The 18,878-nt window shown below is 48.0% G+C and overlaps 1 protein-coding gene across 6 annotated transcripts in view; it reads left to right on the forward strand.

The window, feature by feature from the left end:
• Positions 1-18,878, forward strand: part of RGS9 (regulator of G protein signaling 9) — a 112,324-nt gene that overhangs the window by 37,685 nt on the left and 55,761 nt on the right. Inside the window, exon 1 of one of the 6 annotated variants that reach the window (XM_014553030.2) lies at positions 12,790-12,860. The exons of 4 other annotated variants lie outside the window; for them this stretch is intronic. In XM_014553030.2, coding sequence (XP_014408516.2) covers positions 12,804-12,860 — 57 coding nt within the window. In that variant the 5' untranslated portion in view covers positions 12,790-12,803. Of the gene's footprint in view, positions 1-12,789; positions 12,861-18,878 lie in introns of those variants that run through there. One more of the 6 variants, XM_006177425.3, reaches the window with a different exon arrangement.

Here is an 18,878-nt window from a genome sequence, read left to right on the forward strand (position 1 = left end):
TGTCACATTACAGTTATTACACGTTACATTACAATTATTGTCTATCATCCTTAGGCAGGATTTGCTTGAAACTGCAATATACTAGTAAGTCACTATTAGTAACTTTAGTAACATACTAGTAAGTCACTTCAAAGCTCCCCTTGACGGAGGATTGTACCAAACATGTGAAACTACCTCATTAAGAGCTTCTGTTGTTACTTCAGTAACGAAGTCGCCATGAATAATGTTGAAGACAATCCTTGTACTAAATTTTATTCCATAATGTTAGGGCAAGTTTCCAGTGAATGTCACTTCATGCATACATCCAACGTACTTAAATGATTCTTAGCTACATTCTATTTTTGGAGAAAATGTTAATCATATTTTACTAAAATAAGCCCTTAATTTCCTAGGTTTGTCATTAAGAAGCCCTGAATTGTAGAATTTCCACTTGAAACAATTCATATTTTCCCCACTTACTTATTTCTGTTGTTTTATAAATAATAATATATTGATATTTGCTTAGTAATATTAAGATGTTATCTACTGTCCATGACGTATAGGAGGAAGGGCAAGGAGGGTTCATTTCCCTTTCCGTATGTTACATAGCTTGTAGTGCTTGATTATTTATGGACCGTTTTCTCGAACGTCTGTAAAACTGAAACTATCCTTACTGAAATCCAGTCAGATGATTTTCAAAAAGTAGTTCTGAAATATCTTTTGAGAAGTGAGAGTGCCTCTTGAGGAGGTCTGTGCTCAGGTGAATGATTTATGTCAGTGTCTCCCAAAAATGTCTTTCTGGAAAAAACCACGTTGGAGAGACATTAATAGGGAGTAACTCAGAAGTTTCCGTGGTCAAATGCTTGAGAAACACCAGGCTAAACAATGTTAGGCGGGTTCCATCACTGCAGGGCTTCTCAGAACAATTCAGTATTTTATTACTCATTGTGCTAAGAGACCAAAATTCAAATCCTGAACTTGTCCATCTTTTTATCCTCTCAGGGAAGAGCTTCTTTATAAATGTTCCCAACACAATCTTACAGTGTCAGAGAATGTAAACCCGGTTCACCCAAGAACATAGCCATTGTGTGATCACACACAGTAGGACAGCATGGCAGATACCGTCCTCATTTTAAAATTGAGGACACTCGAGGTCAGAAAGTTTAGGCAGTTAGCGCCTGTGGCAAGTGGCTGTCCTGGAAGGGAAACAACCCAGGCCAGTCTTCTGCAAGGAATCTGATCACCAGAGTCCCCCTTCTCGGTCAGAGAACTTGAGTCTAAGTCTTGACACCCCACCTCCCATAGGGAGATCATTCTGACCCCCTTCCACCCCGGTACGTCCCGCCCTCCTTCCAAACCGCACTCTACAAATTCCCCTGGTACCCGGTTCTCCTTCCAGGGCCTCTTCGTTTGCCCTAACTCCTCTCTTCCACATCTGGCCACAGTGAAATCCTCACACCACAGTATTTTTGTTTTAGTTACTTGACTGTTTTTTCAGATCGGTTGTTCTCTCAGTTAGTTACACGAAAACAAGCCCTAAGTTACGTATTTTGAAGTGGGGTTTTCACCATTTTATTTTCTGCGAGCCAGCTGTAACAAGGAAACAAATCCACAGCTCTGGATATTCGAGGGGCCGATCCCCGAGTCAGCACCTCGGGGACCGGAGCCCCGGTGCCGTGGCCTCAAGGTAGCCCCTCTGTGAAGCCTTTCTCCCGGCTCCTCCCAACTTTTGGAGCCCGAGCCCCTCTCGAACGGCTCCCACAGCCCCCTAGCAGGAAACACTGCCTCCAGCCGCCCCCCCGCAAACTCTTCTTACAGGAGCGGGTGGGGCGGGGCCGGAAGTGGGCCGCTGGCGGAAGTCGGCTTCCCGGGAGCCTGCGCTTCCTCTCTAGGGGTTTGGAGATATCTGCGCCTCTATGGTCTGGACCTCTCTGGGTTCCGCGGCGGGAAGGAAAGAGGACGCTGGACGCCGTAGGGTAGAGCGCGGGTCACTGTCTTTGGGACACATTCTTACCCTCTTGTGCCTGTGTGCATTTGTCAGCACTGTTAGCAGAGAGTCGGAAACTGCCTTCATCACGATTTTTAAAAATGGAGAACGGGGGCAAGAGAGGGTACTCCCAAACTCCTTAACAGTTTTCTAGCCCTTTCTTTCTTTCTTTTTTTTTACAGGTGTAGACGCACATGCATTTTTTATTGACGTGCAGTCTAGCGTTCATGCGATAACAGCTGTAATGACCCTAAATAATTGAAAAAAAAAAAAAAGGTTTACATTTGAAATACATTTTGAACTTGAATCCCAGCCTGGGGCTGGACCTGCAGGGTCTTGTCCTTTCTCACAGGCGCAGCCCTCCTGTTCCCTGACAACGCAGGGATGACTGGGCACACCTGTCCTTCCCCTCACCCCTCATGAGCCAGGGGCCCCAACTGGCTCATCTGTTGATTCAGAGGTTCATGTTAATAACTTGTATATAGTAATTCTCTTTTATTTGGATTTTCTGCTCTAAAAAAAGGGAAAACTATGCAAATATAAATACAGAATCTAATACAATTAGAATTGTTTAGGTTTAAAAAAACGTAATAGCATTCAACACAAATAAAAGTGTGGTGAAATCAGTTAATTCTGGGTGAACAGAATGTAAATCTGCAGTCCTGTTGAAAAACTCCTTGGTGATCTATGTCAGAAGCCGTTGAACGTGTTTAGGCTCTGACCCATGAGATAAGCATCTGTGGAAAATTCATCCCAAGCAAATAATCCAAGAGAGGAGAAGCTGCATTTTTGAAGTGATTCTACAATGGACAGCTGTTGATTTCGCTTGCCCAGTGTCCAGTTTTCTTTTTTTCTGGTTTTAACATCATGATTTTTCTGTGGGAAACCAGCTAGCTCTCAATCTACGTCAGTCTGGGTCTGGCCAGTTGGAATATCCCAGCATGGCGTGGAGGTAAGGTGTCAAGGCAGAGGCCAGGTTGCCTGGGTCCCAGTCCTGGCTCAGCTGCCTAATAGGGGCATGTACTTGAGCTTGTTATTTATCCTCTTCACTCATTTGTTGAATGGGGGTATTAATAATAGACGTCTTCTCCTAGAGTTGTAGCAAGGACCACGTGAGTGAAGCAAGTATACTAATGCCTGTGACGTGCAACCTCTATAATTTCCAACCTCTGCACCTCTGAGCAGGCTCTTATCACTTTTCTTTTCTTTCCTTTTCTTTTTGCCTTCCACATACTCCAGCATCATCCTCTGAACTATCCCAGAATTATATTTTATATCTTTCCTTCCTACTGGAAACACCCTCAAGGCAGGACCATGTCTTATTCACCTTTATGCCATGGGTGCTTAACAAAGTTCCTACCCCAGAAACAGTACTCAATAAAGGTTTATTTTATTGTATTAGTATTGTTTTTTGATGAAGTATAGTTCATTTGCAATGTTCTGTTAGTTTCTGGTGTATAGCATAGTGATTCAGTTATACATTAAGATCTATTGTTTTTCATATATTTTTTCATTATAGGTTATTACAAGAAACTGAATGTAGTTGCCTGTGCTATACAGTAGGACTTGTTTATCTATTTTATATATAGTAGTTTGTAACTGCTAATCTCAAACTCCTAATTAATCCCCCTTCCCTCCTTTGATAACCATCAGTTTGTTTTCTATGTCTGTGAGTCTCTGTTTCTGTTTCATAAATAAGTTGATTTGTGTCATTTTTTAGGATTCCACATATAAGTGATATCATATGGTGTTTGTCTTTCTCTTTCTATTTCACTTAGTATGAGAATCTCTAGGTCCATCCATGTTGCTGCAAATGGCATTATTTCATTCTTTTTTATGGCTGAGTAGTATTCCATTGTATATACGTGTGTGTATACACATATATATATATGTATGTATGTATATGTGTGTGTGTATGTATGTATGTATACATATATATACACTACATCTTCTTTAGCTAGTCATCTGTCAGTGGACATTTAGGTTGTGTCCATGTCTTGGCTATTGTAAATAGTGCTGTGATGAACATTAGGGTGCATGTATCTTTTCCAAAAGTTTAAAAAATTATACTTATTTATTTTTTAAATTAATTTTGGGGGGAAGGTGATTACCTTTACTCATCTGTTTATTTAATGGAGGTACTGGGGCTTGAACCTAGGACCTTGTGCGTCCTAGGCATGCACTCTGCCACTGAACTATACCCTCCCCTCATGTATCTTTTCAAATTAGAGTTTTCTCCAGATATATGCCCAAGAATGGGATTGCTGGATCATATGTTAACTCCAGTCTTAGTTTCTTAAGGAATCTCCATACTGTTTTCCATAGTGGCTGCACCAAATTATATTCCTACCAACAGTGTAGGAGGGTTCCCTTTTCTCCACACCTTCTTCAGCATTTATTGTTTGTGGATTTTTAAATGATGGCCATTCTGACTGGTGTGAGGTGATAGCTCATTGTAGTTTTGATTTGCATTTCTCTGATAGTTAGCGATTTGCTCAGTAAAGATTTGTTGAACAAAATTGAATATTCTTTAACACAGAACAGAGAAAGTTGTAACATTTAATGAAAATGTAGTGAATCCTAGAGGGATAAACAGAAGGAGGGAAATGGTGAAAAACGTATGTTGCTAGAACAATTTTCTTACCAAAAGTGGTGTGATTCCTGGGGATTGCAGACTCCGTTCTTCCTGACACTGGACTTGCTCTCAGATACTGGGCATGTGAGTCCCAGCAATAGACTGGTACCTAAGGCTGACTTTCTGAATTACTGCTTCCGTTTTCTGCCTTAGAACCCATTTCTTCCCTTGGGGAATGGCAGGAGAGATGACCGTGGCCTTCAAAAAAATCAAATACACCCTTGAGACACCAGATGCCTCCCTGCAAGCTTAATGTTCATGTGTTAAAACTCACAATACGATGCAAAGTGGAGCGTGGGCTTAAGAGGTCAGGCTTCAGTAGGTGCATGGGAGAGGTGGATCAGGCCAACCAGAAAACCCTTTCCAATGATTGCCTGCCTTCAGTGGTGATGCTGGATGAGTGAGAACAGCATCCATGTCTCTGCCATATGAGACTCCCTTGGAGCCACACCCACCTGAGACTTAATGATTCTTATGGTTGGAAGAGATGGGCAGGAGTATTTAGTTTCCCATCCAGTGTAGTGCAGATCTCAACTACAACATGTTGGACCATCATAGCCACTTAAGCTATGAACATTCTAATGACTCCCACTTCCCTGGTCCATGAGATAACCTATTTAGTTTATGGAACCGTTGTAATTGCTAGAAAGTGCTTCCACTGAATCTTTCTGTAATGATGCCCCAATTCAAGTTTTGCTCATCCTTAGCAGTCTTTGGTGCCCCAACATGAATCCAGCAGGTATAGAAGCGCCTCCAGCTCCCATCCGGCGATGTCACGTTAATAGGAGTGTTTACACCACAGAAGCTGGCAACGCCACAATCAAATCTACCCCCTGCCAAAGCCAAAACCAGAACCCAGAAACCACTGCTCACCACTGGCTGACCGTATCCTTGGTGAAACTCATTGATTGGCGTGGGGGATGTAAGCTATGCACCAATTATCCACCACCCAAATTTGTGTGTGGAAAAATGCCACGTGTGCGGCACAAACTCCGTGCAGGTGGAGTGAAGAGGAGGGAGGCATCCACAGAACAACTGGCGAGAGAAAAGACCTGAAGGTGAGAAAATCCACCACGTGCTCAGAAAAAGCAAATTCCAGGTCTGGCCGGAGAAGAGACTCCACGTTGAGGAGCAGTGAAACAACAGCTGAAAAATGAGGTTGGGCCAGACTATGAAAGAATGAATTATATCAGGGAGGTGACTGGGAGCCACGGCAGAGTTTTAAGAAAGAGAGGGGGCATTATAGTAGCAAGACCTTGAGGAAATTATTTTTCTGAGCTTGCTCTTCAAAAAATTGAGATATAATTCACATACCATAAAACTTACCCTTTTAAAGTGTACAATTCAGTCATTTTAGTCTATTCACAAGGTTGTGCAACCATCAGCGCTATCTAATTCCAGAACATTTTCATAACCCCAAGAAGAAACTCCATGCTCATTAGCAGTGACTTCTTCCTCCCCTAAAGCTTTGTGCTTTTTACAAAACATCGAATTTGGTTGTCTGTAAAGTGGCTGGAATTTTGAACCCAGAAGGGCGGTCTACCAAACATAAAGAGGGAAAGGGAGAGAGCAGAATTAGCTTTTCCAAGGTTCAGATGTCACCAGATACCTGTCTATCTATTCTTTCTTTCTTTCTATTATCTATCTATCTATCTATCTATCTATCTATCTATCTATCTATCTATCTATCTATCTATCTATCCTGTCTGTCTGTCTATCCATTCTATCTGTCTGTCTATCTATCTATCCATCTATCCATCCCTCCCTCCCTCCCTCCATCCATCCTATCTATCTATCTAGAAAGAGAAGAGAGAGAGAGAAGAGAGAGAAAGCAATATTAAATCTACACATGGGAGCAAAGAGAAATAAGCGTGGGCAAAACAGATCTTCAAATGCAACATCCAGGTGAAATGGAAGCTATGGATACTGAAAGAAAATTCTTGCAAGGGTTAGTGTTTTTATTTTCTTGGCATCTCCTTTATCAGTCATCTTCCTGTACCCTTCCAGACATTGCCATTCCTGAGGAAACCAAGGGAAAAGCAGAAGGGATCTTTGGAAAGCCTTAAGGAAGACACTTGCTCTCTGCTGCCCTCTGGGCTCTTCTCCAAGGACAGAGGTGGGGGCTGGAGGCCAGAGGAAGGGCTGGGAACCCGGGCTGTGAGCCTGAGCCACCCCACACAGTCAGGGGGAGCGTCTGAGTGTCAGTAGAGGACCCTCCGCTGGTGGGCTTTGGGTTTTAAAATCCTTCGCTGATGGGCGTGTTTGACAAAAGAAAGGGTCTTCACAAGGACTAATCTAGATGGGGTGCACCAGCTAATACGTTTTCTTGGGGGTCTCCTCTCCTGAAGCAGGTACCTCTTGCCCCTCACCCCCACCCATCCCTGATCACATGTGGTAGGAACAATTGGGGTGTGTCATGGTAGTGCTCAGCTTTTTGGAATGCCGCGTGGAATCCCATTTCGAGGTGGCTGATCTAAGTCCAGAAGGACCTCGATTTGTAGGAAGCACTAAAGCCTTCGGGCTGATTGAGCTTTTTATTCTACTTAGACTATTAAAGTCATGTGACTCTAAAATTGGAGGGGAATTTTGAATTCATCAAATCTGATTCTTATTAGTACTGAGAAAACAGAGAATCAGAGAGATTGGGTAACTTGATCAAAGTCATCTCTCCCACTAATTCAGAGTGACAGAAACTAGGTCAGTGGTTACCCGGGGGCAGCCGGGAGAGGGGTCACATAGGGCACAAGGAAACTTTTGGGGATAACAGATGTGTTCCCCATCTTGATCGTGGGTATAGTTTCATGGGGGTATACATAAACCGAAACCCTTCAAATTGTACACTTTAAATACGTGCAGTCAAGTGTATGTCAGTTAAAGGTCAACGAAGCTGTTAAAAAAGTCACGCATCCGGTGAGAGGCGGAGGGGGGGGGGGCAGAACACACATCTTGTGCCTGGAGGCCTTCACACTTCCCCTTAACCCCGGTGCTGTCTTAAAACCAAAGCCTTTTTCAATGTGTGAAAATGCCTTTTCCTATAATATCATTTGTTTCCCCTTTCTTAAATTAAAAAAATTTAAGTTGGAGTATGGTTGCTATACAATGTTGTGTATGTTATACAGGTTAACAATATAGTGATTCACAATTTTTAGAAGTTATACTCCATTTATAGTTATTATGAAATGTTAGCTATATTCATTGTGTTGCTCAGTATATCCTTGTAGCTTATTTTATACCTAATAGTTCGTACCTCTTACTTCCCTACCCCTAGTTTGCCCTATCGCCCTCCCCACTGGTAACCACTAGTTCTTTATATCTGTGAGTCTGCTTTTGTGTGTGTGTGTGTATTGACTGGTTTATTGCGTTTTTTAGATTCCATATATAAGTGATATTATACAGTATTTGTCTTTCTGTGTCTGACTTGTTTCACTTAGCATAATGCCCTCCCAGTCCATCCATGGTGCTGCAGATGTCAAAATTTTGTTCTTTTTTTTTTTTTTTATGGCTGAGCAGTATTCCATTGTATATGTAATATACCACATCTTCTTTATCCAGTCATCTGCTGATGGACACTTAGGTTGATTCCATAGCTTGGCAATTGTAAATAATGCTGCTATGAGCCTTGTGGGAAATGTATCTTTTCACAGTAGTGTTTTGGGGTTTTTTGGATATACACCCAGGAGTGGAGTTGCTGGGTCATATGATAGTTCTGTTTTTAGTTTTTTGAGAAACCTCCATATTGTTCTCCATAGTGGCTGCACCAATTTTCATAATTATCATTAAAAAAGCTCCATAGCTCTAAATTGTCTATAATGAAATATAATAACACCCTTAACAAACAAGTTGCAGATGCCATGTAACAATTCCAAGCTGACTCAGTCCACAGACAGACGTAAGTGTGCCCGATGGAGTTGGGAAGAGGGTGGGGACAGAGGGAGGTGTGATTTTGTTCTGTTTTCCTGTGTTTTTCTCTGGCTGTGCTTTTGTGCAGAGTATCGCCTCTGGATGCATCCAATGAATCCAATTTAGGATAAAAAAGATAAGGATAAGATTTTTATTCTAGGACCATACTTGGTGGTGGTAGCTGGTAGCCCCCACTGGGCCAACACAGAGGAAGAGGCAGGAACCTTCCAGAAAAGTTCCAGCTCTTCTCTTTCTCCCTCTCTCCGGCATCAAGCAGTCAGGGCCTCACCAGGGGTGGCCAGCTTCTGAGGGTCTAAAATAGCTTTGTTGTAGAGAAAGTGAAAGTCACGGAGAAAAGGGTGTGTGCTCCACCCACACTCCCCTGTACTGCTGAGCTGGCGCTGACCAGCGGATGTGCAGAGAGATTCTGTCCAGCTGGGGTGCTCACTGAATGGAAATTAAGACCCTCCAGTTTCCCTGCCAGAACGTGTTTTCATGAGCTATTGCCTCTCTCAGGGGAGCTAGGAAGAAACATTCATGCATCTAAGGTTTTTTTCTTCCCCCTCTATGTGGTTTTCCAGAATTGCAAATGTAATACACACTTGTAACAAATTCGAAGAAGACAGAGTGATACAAAATGCAACCAGGGAATAGAGCACGAGCAATGTCCCAGGGAGTCAGACGAATTCCACACGAGTTCCGTCTGAGTCAGGGAGGCGTCTGTGCAGGTGCGGGAGGTGCTGTTACTGAGTTGCCCGAAGTGCTTGCGGACACAGGATCAACTCTGAGACTTGTCCTCTGGGCTTCCACACCGTAAAACTGTAGAAGACATTTAACCCGTTGTGCTGTTCCTTCAAGGTTTGCCTCCCCCGTGTCCCTCCCACCCCCAGTCCTTTGCCCTTCTCCCCCTGGCTCTGTGCCCCAGGAGGCTGATCTTAACAGACTGCATCCCGAAGGCTCTGTTGCCCTCTGGCTCCCATGAGGACTGACCGATGGGAACAGAGAGAGTCGGGGTATTTATTCTCCTGACGTCCACTCTAGCAAAGGCTTCCAAGCTGACGACCCCTGCATGGCAGCCCCTCCACCAGGGCTTGGGCTCTCTATCCCTTTGGGCTTGGGTGGTGGCAGTGGCTTCCCATGGTTGCTATTCTCTGGGTACCCCCACATCCCTTAGTGGTTCCTTAATCCTGTCCTGCCTCTAAGAAGGTCTTTGCCTGGAAGCAGTTTGATACATCCATCATATAGAAATGAACTGTTTAAGATTCTGTCTCCCCTCCCACAGGAGGGCACAAGGGCTGGGAGCATGATGTGTTAAACTTCGTCCCCTCAGCACTAAGCACAGTGGACTGAGCTAACTTGTTGAGTTAACTACAAGTACTGGGACATTTTCCTGGGAGGTGACCTACGACCTGGGTTTGAAAGGGCACTGCTTTGTAAATGACCACATCACTGTGCTCGGATGAGGGTCGAGGCCCAGGTAGATCACACTGCATAGCATGCGGGGCAGCATGACCCCAGTTTAGATCCCAAATCACACCTTTTTGTTGATGAAGAGGAAGACATGGATGACTTAGTGATGATGGGTGTCCACTTACCTGACTGAGTCATGAGAGGATCTCATTTTAGCACTACGTCCCTCTGCCATCTTGCAAGATAATACTTGCTTTTTTTTTTTTTTTGGTCAATCTTTTTTTATTGAGGTATAGTTTACAGACGATGCCATGCTCTAATTTTAAGAGTACAGTGTTTGGATGAGTTTTGACAAACTCAGTTACCTGTGTGTGGCCATCACTCCCATCAAGATACAGAGCATCTCTATCAGTCCAGAAATTACTCTTCTGTGCCTTTTCATTGAATCTCTGACCCAAACTCTCCAAACTCCATCCCTCACCAAAACCACTGTGTGATCCCTGCCTACCTTCCTCTCCTCAATCTCCTGTCACCTTGTGTCCAGTGAATTCCTTGATGCTACTCTCAAATCATGCGGATCCTGGCCTCTGTGTCTACTCTCGTGCTGTTCCCTGTGATGTGCTTGCATTTATCTATTTTTACCTGATTAACTTCCCATCTTTCTTTAAGACTCCTCCTCCAGGAAGTCTCCCTGATCTTCTCTTCCACTCAGGCTGGATAAAATCCCTTCTACAAAGTCCTATCTTTCATTGACTAGATCTCCACTCTACATAGATTTTGTTTGGTAACATTTTGTGCAAGTATTCTTCTCTGCCATTAATCTGTGAACTCCTTGAGGCAGGACAGGGTCATATTCTGCTTTGAATTCCTGACTCCAGCACAATGCCTGGCATACAATATGTTGGATGTTTAGATGAATAAGTGAATTAAATCAATTTTTCTTCTTAGGACACTACCACTAAACTTTTAACCCCACATTACACATTAGACCCTTTTGGTTACAAGAAAAAAAGACTCAGGGTATGTGGGAGGAGGACTCAAAAAAACACATGTGCCCTTGGAAAGACACAGAGCCCAAGTGAACCTTAGGGACCCCTCTGTCAGCCTCGGGGCCCCTCTGCTGCTCTAGGCCTGTTTGCTGTGTTTGCTCCTCTTTTCCCATTGGCTTCCTCTGCTCGCCTTTGTCTCCGCTTCCTCCTAGCTTCCCCGTGCCCTTGGCCTCAGCCTCCACTGGTCCTGACTTTATCTCTGTCCAGCTTAAGTCAGCCTTTGTGAAGATAATGACCTAACAAGTTCATCTAAGCTTCTCAGATCCCCTTCATGCCCACACTGGGGGCCATGGACTGGCTGGGACCAGTGCCCCATAAAACAGAACTACTTGGAGAGCAGAGCCTGACGGAATAAGGGGTGATGAGGAGAGTGGCAGGCATCCTGGAGGGCTCTCCTACCCCATTACTGAGCAAACTCCCTTGTCTTTTTGCCCATCTTTGCCCCTGAATAATTTTTCTCATCCTTAATCTTAGGAAAGCCACTTATCTCCTCTCTGCTTAAGGCTTATAGAATTAAGGAACGTCGAAGCCGGAAGCAGTCTCATAGCTCACCTGTTCCAATGTCTCCCAATGTGAATTCTGTGTAACACCAGGCCCAGAAGATGCTCCATGAAAAAAAGTCAAGATATTCCAGCACTTAGAGGTCCAGGATCCTCTGTGTGTAGTGCGGGGGGATGTTGGTGGCTTTGAATCAGCGGTCCATGGAAAGACTCCAGAGGGGATCAGACATGAACCCCTTGAAATTGCTTGCAAACTTGAGCCAGCGTTATGTGGACAAGTGTGCGTGCTCGTGTGTTTCCTGAGAGGGGATCCACCGCTTTTATCAGAATCCTACAGACCCCAAATATGGATAAAAACCACTGCTTTAAAGGGACTCAGTTGACTGTGCCTTACTGAGGCAAACCCCTCTGTTCTCTTCCAACATAACCATTTTCTCTGCTCCTTAACCATCCAGCTTGCATGAACAGGAAAAGGTGCTTTATAGGGCACGACTTGAAGGGTCCTGATGTTACTGCAAGAGGAGGGCGTCCTTTCATTTCTACATATGGAAACACTAAGGGCCAGAGAAATACCATGTTAACTTGTCTAGACGGGGCCGCTGGCCCAGTGGGGGCTACAACTTTCCTTCTTTCTTCTTCACTTTCTTTCTTTATTAACCAACACCTCACCAATTCCACGCAGGATTTGTTTTTCCCCTAAACATTTCTAAACATTTGTTACATCTTTCCCCGTTACATGATACACAACGCTACTGTTGGATACTGTGATCGAATTTTTATTTTTACTTTTCACATAAGGAAATTGATACTGGAGATTTTAAGGAACTCGCCCAGGGTTGCCCAGCTGGCCAGCGGCAGAGCAGGGATGGCAAAGCCAGTGATTTCCACCGCTCTCATTCATGAGTCTGCGTTGCCTCACTTCTGTACAGAACTCCCATCCTGCTTAAAAGGCTCGCTCTTTGGACAGAGCCTCCCACTCGCGGGTCCCGGACACTCGGGTCTCACCTGAGGCTCCGCGGGGACCGGGCAGGGACGGACACCGCCCCCTGGCGGCAGGTGGGCGCAAGCGCAGCGCACGCTCTGGAGCCCGCGGCGCGGCTCGCTGATTGGCTGGCGCGGATTCCAGCTGCTTCCCGGGGGCGCGAGCCACGCGAGTAAAGGGGCCCCGCAGGCAGCAGCCGCCCCGCCCCGCCCCGCCCGCGCCCTCCGCCACGCCGCCCCCCGCCCGCCCCCCGGGGGACGCCAGCGCGAGTGCGGGCCACGCCGGCTCGCTCTCTCTGTCTCTCTCTTTCCGGAGCTTTTCCTTTCTCTCCCGCCTGGTCTGAATTCATCCAGGGTCCAAGATGACAATCCGACACCAAGGCCAGCAGTACAGGCCGAGGATGGCATTTCTGCAGAAGGTGAGCGTGGTGCCGTGGCCTGGGCCCGGGGAGGTGCGCAGGGACCCAACTCTGGGAAGTGTCGGCGCAGATGCTGGGTGGCTCGCAGCGTGTGGGCAGGAGTGCAGGGCATCCCTTGTGGTCCGTCAGTGCTGCTTGATGTTATTAAGTGACTTATTTGCGCTCTCTTTGTGTGTGTGTGTGTGTGTGTGTGTGTGTGTGTGTGTGTGTGTGTGTGTGTGTGTGTGGTGTGTCTTTTAAAGACTATAACGATTAGGTTTCCTTGTACCCTGTTTATAGTGGAGAATCTGAAGCCAGGGGCGATGGGTGGCTGGAGGCTGAAAACAACCTGTTACTTGGAGAGGAGGTACCAGAAGGCAGTTCAGCGCGGCTCGGTCAGATTTGAGAGAGTCTGATATTGCTATAAGGCACCCAGATGTTAAATGAACATTTTTTGCCGTTTTTTTAAAAAATTCAAAACTGTGGTATTTTCAAGTGTGCGTGCGTGTACACATGGACCGTGAACATGATGTGATTTGTAGGAGAAAGGGACATTGTGCTCTCAGCTTCCCTCGAGTCCTCGCTCGGCGTGTGTATTTCTGTATCTCAGGTCTCTCCGTGCTGACAGCCCAAGGCAGAGCTTCTCCCTTCTGTTGTAAAGGTTGTAAAGGCTCCCTCAGACCACATGGCCAGGCACAGGGTGTCCATCCTGGGGACACGTGGGAGGTGGGATGCATCTTGTGGGTGATGTATTTGGGGAGGAAGCGGCTCATTTTGTTCTGGGCTTTTGAGACAATCAGTGTCGGAAGAGATCAGCTGAGGATTTGGTCCTAGGTCACTGGGCTACCCTTTATCCCACCCACAGCCACATTTCAGAGCACGGTGTCCAGCTTCTTAGGCTTAACTTGAGTAGAATTAGCTCAATGCTTTGTGACAATAAGAGCCTTGCTCTGAGCCCCTGGAGCTCAGCAGATTGGTATAGTCAGTCCTGCTTTGTCCAGGACTTTCAGAGCTAAAACCTGGACAGTCCTGGGCACACTGGGACACTTGGTCACAGTCCGTCCACCTACTTGTGCAGCTCATCCATAAAACAGAGAAGCAGAGTGTTGTCTCACTCAGAAAGGACCCTTCGAACCTATCTCGCAGACACCGGCTCCTAAAAGCAGAAGCCCCTTAAGCCTGATCTCCGAGAGCCGTCAGTCATCTTCCAGGATTTCCCCAGGACTGCCTTCTCCCAGACAGGGAGGCTCGGAGAGTAATTGTCTGGAGACATTCTGTTTGTTTTTGAATCTCAGACATTCTGTTCCATCTTGGCTGTCATCTGGTAGATTTTTCTGGTCTTTACCGTGGCCTTCTGACTAGTGTCTTGGTTCTCCAGCTCACCAGACTTTACCCCGGCCTCCTCTTTTCCACCCCAGCCTCTCCTCCTCCACCCCAGCCTGCCTACCTCCACAATACCCTTCATGAACACATTGGTTTTCTTTCCCAAACCAACGCTGACCTTCTCAACCTAAAACGCACCCCTGACTTCCCGTGGGCACAGGATGAAGTCCAGCCTTCTCAGCTTGGCCATTCAGGATTCTGCTCTGACCCATCTCTCTGGCTTTACCTCCTACTGGCCGTCCACTCCTGCCCTCCAGGGAAATAAAACAAAGCAGCCACAAGCTCTCAGTGGGGCTCTTGCCCCTTCTCACCTTTCTAGGAACTTGATGCCCTTTCAGGCCTCAGGTCCTCTGCTGGGAAAGCCCTTTCTCCCCTCCCCCCTGGCTGAGCCCCCACCCCTCCTCCTCTGCGGCCCAGCCCAGCGGCCCCTCCTCTGTGACAGCCGGTTCTCCCACCCCCTCTGAGCAGAGCCACTTCCTTCTCTGCCCTGCACACCCTGCCTGCACCTCAGTCCTCCTCTTTCCCTTTGCCTCGTGGGGAGGAACCCTGTCTGTCTGTGTGTCCTGAGGTCCTCGGTCAGCTCACGTTGCTCCTCAGAGCAGGCCTCAAGAGCCCCTGCCAGGGGGCCCTTAACGATGAACCAGCTGAACTAGGTGTCCAGCCTTCTGGGGAAGGACCCGGAACAAAGGAATGTGGACTTGAGTGCGGCTGTCATTCACCACTCAATGAATATTCAATGAACTATCAGTGAATATTTATGAGATATGCCCTGTCCCCAGTGGGGGCCTTACATGCATTTGCTCATCTATTCTATAAGTCAGAGTTGATGTCACCATTTTACAGAGAAGGAAATGGAAGCCCAGAGAGGTGAAGCAACTTGCCCCAGTCATAGCCGCTAAGCCACTTCTGGAACAGCATGTGCTAAGTGTGTGTGTGCGATGACACACAGTGAGCCACCTCCTATGGCTCCTGAGGGCTCTTGTTCTAGTACTGGCCATACTCCCCTCACCTGGTGATTTCCAGATCACCGTCCCAGCGGGACCAGTTGCTGCTGCCCTTGGAGTTCACGGCGGGCTTGACTTTCTTGGTGCCTCGCAAAGAAGCCTTCTGTCGGATGGCTTTGCTTTCCTGTGTGGAGTCTGGCCTCTCCTCTGGCTTCAGGAGGGAGCGCGGAAAGAGAAGTGTTAGGAGCCCTGAGCAGAGCGCGGTAGCCGTGCTCGAGTCGTGCACACACACAGCGTCGTGTGCTCCTGTGCTAGGCTGTGCCCAGGGCTGGGGACACCGTGAGGATGAAGGCAGGGCCCCTTCCTCCTGGAGCTTAGCGTCTGCTAGAGAAAGACAGATGTATAAGTGAGAAGAGTGTTCTGTAGGTCCTGGGAGACGTGGTTAGAGGCCGTGTCTGTAACACAAAGCGGGGGAGTGGTCAGTCCTGCTGGGGTAGGGGGATCAGCAGCTTCACAAGGTGGGTGGTAACTGAGTTGAGGTCTGAAAAATTAAGTTTTTTTTTTTTTTTTCTGCCAGGCGGATGGGAAGATGAGTGACATTTTAGACAATACAAAACTCGGACGTGTGAAACATCGCGGTGCTGGGGGAGAGTCATGTGGGGACTGGGGTATCCGGCTGGGGGCAGGGGGTAAGCGGGGGCAGGACGGCGGTGATGGAAAGGCTGGGAGTGGAGAAGGGCCCAGAACTGGGGAGCTTCGAGTGTCTAGCTGAGGGATTTGACGCTTTCTGTGTTCAGTGAGAAGCCGTTTGACGTTTTCAAATCAGGGGTGAATAGAATGTGTTGCTTCTCATGTTAGAAAGATGGTTCTGTTTAAAGGGTATGAGTGCTTCTCTACCCCAGCTGCACTTTACAAAATATTGATGTCAAGTCACCATCCTTAGAGTTTCTGATTTACTTAAGAGGTAATTAAATAGTTAAGTTTAGTGGAGCCCAAACATTGGGTGGTTTTTTTTTTGTTTGTTTTTAAAGAAAATCTTTCCAGGTGATTTGAATGTACAGCCCGACGGAGAGCCCAGGGACACTCGGTCATACCTGGAGACGTTCTGGGTTGTCACGGCTGGGGAGGGGGTGCTCCTGGCATGTAGCAGGGACTGGCAGGGTTGCTGCCAGCCAGACACCCATGAGGCACAGGACAGCCAGCCCCGCAACAGAGAACGACCCGGCCCCAAATGCAAGAGTGCTGGGGCTGAAGGGCGCGCTGGAGTCTGGAGACAGGCTGGTCTGAAGGCAGAGGGCAGGTGGGCAGAACCTGCTGGTCCAGGAAGAAGGTTAGATGTGCCTCAGAGGAAGGACTTAGTGAGCAGATGGGAGATGTGTTAAAAACAGAGGTGGAGTCCACCGCAGCTGGCCGCCACTGGCCGGGTCATATAGAAAGCTTCCGGGCCTTTTGGCCAGGGTGGGAAGAGCAGGTTTGGGGGAGAGACTGCTAAGCACCGATTAGGGTGTGGTTTTCCCGACGGTCTGGGAGACTTCGGGCTGAGGTGGCCGAGGGCTCCGCTGGCCTCTGTGTGGACAGGCTTAACAGCAGGAGCCTCCTCTCCTCTGTTTGCAAAGCAACCCCACGGCTCTGGGTCTCAATCCCCATCTTTGTACAGGAAAGTACTGATTGTTGTTACCCTCCCAGGGAACCTGCCCTGGCTCAGAGGAAAATTCCAGCCCAGAGATCTTGCAAAGTGAGTGACAGCTCCTTCGCGAGGAGCAGCGTGGGTGTGGAAGGTGGGAGACGTCGAGCCCTTCAAAGCCATCGTTCCTGCTCCTTTGCGATGTTGGGGTTCCCTGACACGCCTGCCGTCACGTTGCATCTGGAGAGGGGGAAACGTGGGGCTCACTCTTCTGTCCCCACTTGGCCCCCAACACCGGGTCACGCAGGGTCCAGCGCGGCCTGGTTACCCCTCATTCTCATGTCACTTGGGAACCAGACGTGGCTCCTTGGGAGGTGCGGGGAGCTGAGTCTGGAGAGGAGCGACGCTGACCTTTGGAGTGGGGGTGGCCGTCCTTTCCCTCATCTCTGGAGGGATGCCCACGAGGCACGAGGAGGAGGGGGTGAGAGCTGGCAGCAGTTTGGAGCACACAGGCGAGGGCTCCTCGCTCTCCGGGGAGCTCGGGACACCACTTGGACCCTCTCCTCTCTGTGGTGGGCACAGGGCTTTGGCTGACGGAGGGGAAGGCAGAACCCAGAGCCTGTGTTAGTGTCCTTGGGCTGCCAGGACCCACCGCAGCCGGGGTGGCTTCCGTGACAGATGTGTGCCTCACAGCCCTGGAGCCAGGAAGCCTGAGATCCAGGTGTTGACGGGGCTGGTTTCTCAGCGGCCGCTCTCCTTGGCTTGCAGGCGGCCGTGGGTGTCCCTCTTTGGGGGCCCGTGTCCTAATCTCCTCTTCTTCAAAGGAGATCGGTTGCATTATCATCCTAATGACCTTATTTTAACTTAATTACCTTTTCAAAGCCCCTCTCTCCAAATCCAGTCGCATTCTGAGGTCCTGGGGGTTCGGGCTTCAGCCTGTGAATCTGAGGGGTGGTGCACAACTCAGTCCATAACAGAGTCTCTCAGAGACAAGGCCACCAGCCGGAATGTGATGGTTTTCTTCTTAGGTGACTGGGGAGACCCTTCAGAAGAACTGACACGAGGAGAGTTCTAAGGAAAATTGACCTAAATCCCAAGGGGCCTAACGCCCTCAAAGTGTGCTCGAGGTCCCTGTGGTGTCCCCTCCTCCCATCAGCCGTTCCTTTCTGTGGAGGTGACACACCTGCCAGCAAGAAAGCTGACTCCCCTCATTGTGTTTTTAAAATAACTCTCATTATTCCTCCTCTGAAGGTTATTTTCAAACTCTTTAGAACTAGACTTTTTTTTTTTCCTTTACTGCAAAGAGAAGGAATCAAATCCCCTGACTTTCTGTGGGAGAAACTTGGGTTTCTAACTCATCAGGTGGGTTTCTACTTCTTCTCCAAGATACGAGCCCCCTGAATCCACGAGACACTGCTGTTTCAGCTAATGCACGGTTTGGGATGGACGCGGACACTCACCTGGCAGATAACGTGGGGAAGGGGAGGCTGAGCTTTCACGTCGGGAAGGTAGGCACTTCTTGGAGCAGCAGGTAAATCCGAGGCTCACAGTAGGCTCAAAACTCCAGCAAAAGTGACTCCTGCAGCCTGCGGCTCCTCGGTCCCCTGACCGTGTCCAGGGGAAGCAGGCCACCCTCCAGCACCCTCCCCTGGGGCGTCTCTTTGCTTCCCTCTCTGCTGTGGGTCCCTCGGCTGACCCAGTGAAACCTCCTGACATCTCAGAAGGCCGAGCCCTGCAGCTCCAAATGGAGCCTAAATGAATAGTTTCTGTTCCAGAGCATTTCTGGGAGCCGAGAAAGCGTCTGTGCAGACGGGGCTTGCAGTCAGTCTTGCTCAAGGAGCCCCGGCCAGTCTCGCACCGGCTGAGCGGCTGGCGCTGTGCCCAGAGCGGCCTGACCTTGCACCTGACCTCCGCCCTCTCTCAGGATTGTGGTCCTGCTGCAAATGCTGGTTTAGCAACAGATCAAAATAGGAAACCCCAGCCCTCGGCATTGACTTAGGACCTGGTCTGTCCCACACTGCTTCCCCCGTTGGGAAGGTGGGAGCCTTCCAGCTTCAGGAGCTGGCAGAATGGGGGGTGGCGGGTAGA

The sequence above is a fragment of the Camelus ferus genome, chromosome 16 (genome assembly GCF_009834535.1).
Source record: "Camelus ferus isolate YT-003-E chromosome 16, BCGSAC_Cfer_1.0, whole genome shotgun sequence".
Taxonomy (NCBI): Eukaryota; Metazoa; Chordata; class Mammalia; order Artiodactyla; family Camelidae; genus Camelus; species Camelus ferus.